Genomic DNA, 6,008 nt, shown 5'->3' with positions numbered 1-6,008 from the left:
TGTTACAGAAATAATATATAAAGCATTGTCGAGATGCTCAAAGGCACAAGTGACTATGTGGATCCTTTTGGTAGATTAAATTTGATGTTTTAATTCATGTTTGGTATGTTATTGATGTTGTAACTCATTTAGAATATGATTTGACAACTTTTAGCGTTGGTTTGTAGTTATACATTAAAATAGATTAAAAAAGAAAATAAGATTTGCTATATAACTCTAAATAAAAAAAGAATTTTTTTTTTGATTTGCTATTAAAGATATTTATGTAACTATAAATTATCTGTGTTTACGTATCAATTAAAGATATTTTGTTGCAGGGAATATAGCATTACTCTTTACAAATCTGTGTACTTTAGAATCATCAAACAAGAAATGCAGGCCTAGTACATCATCAATCAAAATTGAGAAGTGATTTGGTGGGCCATAACATGCATAGTACACAGTAGTAATGAATAGTAGAACTCATGGAGTTTTGATGAACCACAGAAGCACAAGATTATTTATGAAAGAAGAAGAATTGTTAGGTTAGTTGGCACTCATACAAAATATAAAATATGAGTGTGTAACAGCAAAGAGAGCTCTGTTACAACAGTTGGCAAAATGTGTCAGTTAAAAATTAGGAAAAGTTATGTCAAACTTGCCCTTCAAGAGAAGAACAACAACCTCTCCAATATGTTGTATGTGAAATCATTTAATTGGATTGTTCGGCGCACTAAACTCAAAGGTTTTAGAAAAGTGATTTATATACGATTTTATTTTATATTTCTATAAAGATTTAAATTAGTCAAAAGATTTAATAAGATAATAATTGTTCAAGTCATATAAAAAGTCTGAGATTCACATTTAGGACTGGATATGTGTTGATAATTTAATATGAGAATCCAACATCCGTAGATGATAATCTAGTATAAATATGACTTTGATACGAATTGAAGAAATAAAATTTGAGTCTAACTCAACTTTAAAAATTACCTAAATCATACGAAGAAAGAGTTCAAAATTACTTTATCCCACAACTTAATATATAGATTGTTTCTACGATTTCAATCTATGATATCTTGATTATATGATAACAACTTTATCGATCGGGTTAAAAAGACAGTATGTGAAGCCATTTGTTAATTGGAAATATTAAAAAGCATATGTATAGGAATGAGTGTGTGTTTACAATATTTTAAAGGAAAGGAAATTACAAGGAGTAAAGTATGGGGGAAAAAGGGGGAAGGATTAGGTTCTGTAATAATTTAAGCAACCATTTCTGTAAGAGCAGTTGGCAGTAGTTAGTATGTCTTTTATAAAATCATAGATGTCACCATTTTGCTTGGGCAGGTAAAATACCTTTTACTATCTTCTTAAGTATTACTTATTGCTTTCTCTTTCTAAAAATATATACAATTTGATCTATTTAGTAGTATAAAGTTTGCTTCTTTACTAGTTCTTGAAAGTACTCTCAGTTGGTGAATTTAAGTGGTGTAAAAGGGTACTATCAAAAACACAATTTAGGGTACTGTATGTTATATAATTGGGGTTAGGAATTAGTGCTTTTTATTGGCATTTTTAGCTAACATATTTCAGAATATCTGAAAAGTCTTGTTGGAGTCTATTCTTTTTCTTGATACTTGTGGGGCTTTGAGTTGTTTTTTGATTCTAAGCTTCAGCTGAGACAATTGGTATATTTCCTTAACAAGAACCTTTTTTTTTCTTTAACAAACCCCATTTCTCATCTCCATATTGAATTTGCTGGAAGATAAAAAGAACAGGTTAATGTGAAGCTTGTAACTTTCTCTTTGCTGTTTTTAATAGTGTAAACAAAAGGAATCTGCTTTCTTTTCTATTAGTGTGAGCTGTTATTTCACCAATGCTTTCATTTCTCTACTTTATGCTCTGAAAGTTTCATACTTTCTTGTCTCTGAGAATTAAACTACTTTTTTTTTTCCATCTTATTAGACTAGGCTTGATCCTAGGGTTCTTGAAAATAAACAAGGGAGGTTAAAGATTTTATGCCTAGTACTTTGGATTTTTTATTTTTTTACCTTTGTTGTGTGTCTGTAGGATGCTGCATTGAGAGATTTCTTTTGCTTTAAAGCTGCCAAGTTATTTTGTTCCTTGTTGAGTCTTGCAAGATATTACTACTTCTTTTTGGTCAAACCCCACTTTACCTTTTCTTTTTTATTTTTCTTGCACAGAGTTCCTTTCTGTCAAATAACAATCAAGTTCTTAGCTTTGGTTAAAAACATTGCATTGGTGTTGTTGCCTTTTTGAAGGTTGCACGAATTGAGTTCAGAACTAAATTTGTGGATCCTGAGCTATCTGCCTTTGTATTTTCTTGATAATGGGTACTAAGGAAACTGGTTCTTTCAATTGCCCTTCTACTGGGATGAATAGAGCAGATTCAATGCCTAATGTTGACCCTTTTAGTGGTTCTGGTTGGGATCCACTTCTTTCACTGAATCAGAAGGGGGGATTTAAAGGATCTTCAGTTGTTGGTCACAATGAGTTTGTCAATTTGCCTTATCAATCATCTCAGTTTGTTCACTATCCATCTGATTCAAATCTAGCTGAAATGGTCCCAAAGATTCCAGCTTTTGGAAATGAAAGTTACTCAGAATTGGTCAATACTTTTCCTTTACAAGAACAGCTAAGAGGGGCAAATTGTTATGCTAACTATGTTAAGAACAGAGGGATTTCCACTGAAGGAGAGTGCCAAATTTCTGGTGAAGGTCCTGTGGAGGTTTCACCTAATGGGAAGAGGAAAATATCAGAAAACCATTCTTTATCCAATGCCAACAAGGTATATTGCCATCTTTTTAAGTCATTTTGGTCAGTAGGTAGCAGATCATTGCCTTGTTGTTTGTTCATATTAGTAGTCCTAGTATTGCTGTGTAGTTCTTTATCCTTCAGTTTTTGTTACTATCTTATTATTACTAGTACCTCAATTATCGTATTGCTTTTAAGTCTTTCCGGTTAGTAGGTAGCAGTGCATTGGCTTGTTGATTGTTCATATTAGTAGTCCTAGTATTGCTCGTGTAGTTTCTTGCCCTTCGAAATCTGTTACTATCTATTGATTCCTTGTACCTCACAGATCATATTATTTTGTTGTTGTTTATGTTTTTTGTGACTTTATGTTGTTTTTGTTATTAGCTATTGTTTCTTCTACTTCCTTTACTTCTTTTGTTGGACTGCTTTGAACTGTTTTTTTCTTGAGATGACGGTCTATCAGAAACGGCCTCTTTACCTTTGAGGTAGGGGTAAGGTCTACATACGCTCTACCGTCCGCACACTTCACTCTGTGGGATTACACTGGTTAATTATTGTTGTTTTTAAGTCTTTTCAATCATCAGTGTTACTGCTAGAAGATGTCCATTTAGTTTTTGTGCTTTCTTCAATGTAGAATGTTGAAGGAGAGCTGCAGAAGGCTCCATCAAGAGATAGTTCAGACTGTTCAAAAGAACAAGATGGTGGAAAAAGACACAAAACAGACCAAAATGTTAGCTCTAACTTAAGGAACAAACAAGCTGGGAAACAAGTTAAGGATGACTCTGATGGTGGAGAACCTCCTAAGGATAATTATGTTCATGTTAGGGCTAAAAGAGGGCAAGCCACAAACAGCCACAGCCTTGCAGAAAGGGTAACTCATAGTCTACTACTGGCCTTAAAGGATAATGTCGTAATCAATTTAAGTTGTTTATCTTTTCTTGACATATTGAATGAATCTTAAAAGTCATTTTGGCTGGCAGGTGAGGAGAGAAAGGATCAGTGAGAGGATGAGATTGCTTCAAGAATTAGTTCCGGGCTGCAATAAGGTAGTTACTAGTTTTATTGTTGCTTAAACTTTTTGGTTATTTGTGTTCTATGGTTAACATTGATAATTTTATTTTCAACAGATAACTGGAAAAGCTGTGATGCTTGATGAGATTATCAACTACGTCCAATCGCTGCAACAGCAGGTTGAGGTAAACATGATAGCCTCTGGCTCATATTTTTGTGTTTTCTGTGCCTGATGAGATCAAGTTTTGATTTACTATTGAAACACAATTTTAGATAGACATAATAACTATATCATGTAGGATTAATCCAATGGTGCTTGTTAAACTTATTTTGTTAGCATGAGCTTTTTTCTTCTGATGAAGAATCTTGCGAGATCATGGTTCGTTTTGAGAAATGTAAGCTTGGCCTAACAAATTAACATAAGAGGGATCCAAGTCAGAAAATGTCAGTGATAAATGAGTATTAATTTTTACTCAAGGATATGTTCATTGTACCGGTCTAATGTAGGGAAAAGTATTCTTTTCCTGTGTTAGAACTAGCGTTTTTATCATCCTGTGTTAGAATTAGTGTTTTTGATCATCCTGTGTTAGAATAAGTGTTCCATGCTTTCAAGAACTGATTAAACTGATTCCAAATTTGATCTGATTCGATGTTGCAGTTCCTGTCAATGAAACTCGCTACTGTAAATCCGGAACTGAACTTCGATATTGATCGTATTTTATCAAAAGAGGTAAGTTCACTATGTGATCATCTATATTCAATATTCAACTATGAGGTTGAAAATTCACCTGCATACCCTAAAATGCAGATGCTCCATCAGCAAACTAGCAATGCAGCTCTTCTTGGTCTTGGTCCAGGGCTAAGTTCCTCTCTTCCTTTTCCTGGAATTTCTCATGGAAGTTTTGCTGGTATCCCCGCAACGACACCACCCTTCCATCCCTTGCCTCAGGTATAACCAAAGTTCTCTCATAGGAAAAAAACTTATGTGCGCGCGATGTTCACGCCAAGTAAATAAATGCAAGACCTGACTCAACATATACGCTGTTAACACTAAACCATAGTTAGGTAATATGCAAATTTTTGTTTGATATGTGACTCATATAGTAAATGTGCTGCTTAACTTGGTTTCAGTTGACATTTATGTGCTCCCACTTTGGGTGTGCACATGTAGACACTTAAACTTGTATAAAGTTGAACTAGTAGATACACGCGTCCTACAATGCAATTCACTTGAGATACACTTGAACTTATATGTATTAAGCAATGTATGATGCATGTGTACTTTTTCAACTTCGTACAAGTTTAAGTATCTATGCGTGCACATCTAAAGTTGGAGTGCATAAATATTAACTAATGACAAGTTAAAGAGCACGCATATGTATTATTGGTTTAGTGTTAATACCGAGAGCAAGAGTATTTTCCATCTCTCATCCTTGCGGTGGCAAAGACGGGAACTTTGTTCGGGCGTTCAAGATTAGTATGAAAAATAAACTTTGACCTATACATTTAGTATAATAGTTTATATAACGGAACAACCTTCGATGTACGTTGCTACGGCATTGCATCCTTGTTTCACATTCTACTCATCTTCCAAAAATGGTAAAAAAGTGAAGTCCTATTTTTTTTCGATGCAGAATGTATGGGACAATGAGCTTCAAAGCCTTCTTCAAATGGGATTTGATTCAACTTCATCCATGAACAATATGGGACCAAATGGTACTGCTCCTTAGCTACTACACATACACTCTTTATTGTAAAGAACATGTTCCATCTCTTAATTTTTTCCCAAGTAAAGAACCGATTTCATGTAAACAGGACGGTCAAAGTTGGATCTGTAGATTCTTTTTCGGGACAGATGTTTGCGTTGTTTTACTATGATCAGACGATTCTATTTACCCCAATTGACTGCAAAATGTGTTTTGCATACTTGGACAGAAGATATAGTGAAAATTTACTTTTACTTTTTTCTGGAGTTGTATAGGATTTTAGCTCCTAACTCATTTTGTGTTCTTCGAGTTTTAGCAGAAGAGATTATTTTAGATTGGTAAGAAATGACTGTACATTGAAAACAAGAAACATCATTTGGGGTAAAAGATGTCTTGTTTCAATTATGTTTGTGCAACCTGTAAGAATTTGTTTGAGGATTTTTGAGAGAAACAAACAGTGGTGATTTTCTTGTAAAGTCTTGTCATATCTGAAATGATCATCAATATAATTGTGTTTTCTTTTTCTTAGTCTAA

At 33.8% G+C, this 6,008-nt stretch overlaps 1 protein-coding gene across 4 annotated transcripts; it reads left to right on the top strand.

Moving 5' to 3' along the window:
• The first annotated feature begins 1,141 nt into the window (after window positions 1-1,141).
• LOC107015784 (transcription factor bHLH74) lies at window positions 1,142-6,008 on the top strand. 4 transcript variants are annotated; one of them, XM_015216192.2, is made up of 9 exons: window positions 1,142-1,329; window positions 2,265-2,791; window positions 3,392-3,628; window positions 3,738-3,803; window positions 3,885-3,953; window positions 4,427-4,498; window positions 4,577-4,717; window positions 5,403-5,484; window positions 5,584-6,008. In XM_015216192.2, the coding sequence occupies exons 2-9, from the start codon at window positions 2,333-2,335 to the stop codon at window positions 5,604-5,606; spliced, it is 1,149 nt and encodes a 382-aa protein (XP_015071678.1). In that variant the 5' UTR covers window positions 1,142-1,329; window positions 2,265-2,332; the 3' UTR covers window positions 5,607-6,008. The 4 variants fall into 4 exon arrangements, with proteins under 4 accessions (XP_015071678.1, XP_015071677.1, XP_015071679.1 ...); XM_015216191.2 differs by having other exon boundaries at window positions 2,187-2,791; XM_015216193.2 differs by lacking the exon at window positions 1,142-1,329 and adding an exon at window positions 1,355-1,760.

Source organism: Solanum pennellii, chromosome 4 (genome assembly GCF_001406875.1).
Source record: "Solanum pennellii chromosome 4, SPENNV200".
In the NCBI taxonomy this organism is placed as follows: Eukaryota; Viridiplantae; Streptophyta; class Magnoliopsida; order Solanales; family Solanaceae; genus Solanum; species Solanum pennellii.
The sequence above is the reverse complement of the archived record's forward strand: the minus strand, read 5'-3'. Positions and strand labels throughout refer to the sequence as shown.

Coding starts and splice junctions, on each gene's coding strand:
- LOC107015784 (XM_015216192.2), top strand. CDS start 2,333: ATGGGTACTAAGGAAACTGGTTCTTTCAATTGCCCTTCTACTGGGATG. Junction 3,804..3,884: donor TAGTTCCGGGCTGCAATAAG/GTAGTTACTAGT, acceptor TATTTTCAACAG/ATAACTGGAAAAGCTGTGAT. Junction 4,499..4,576: donor ATCGTATTTTATCAAAAGAG/GTAAGTTCACTA, acceptor CCTAAAATGCAG/ATGCTCCATCAGCAAACTAG.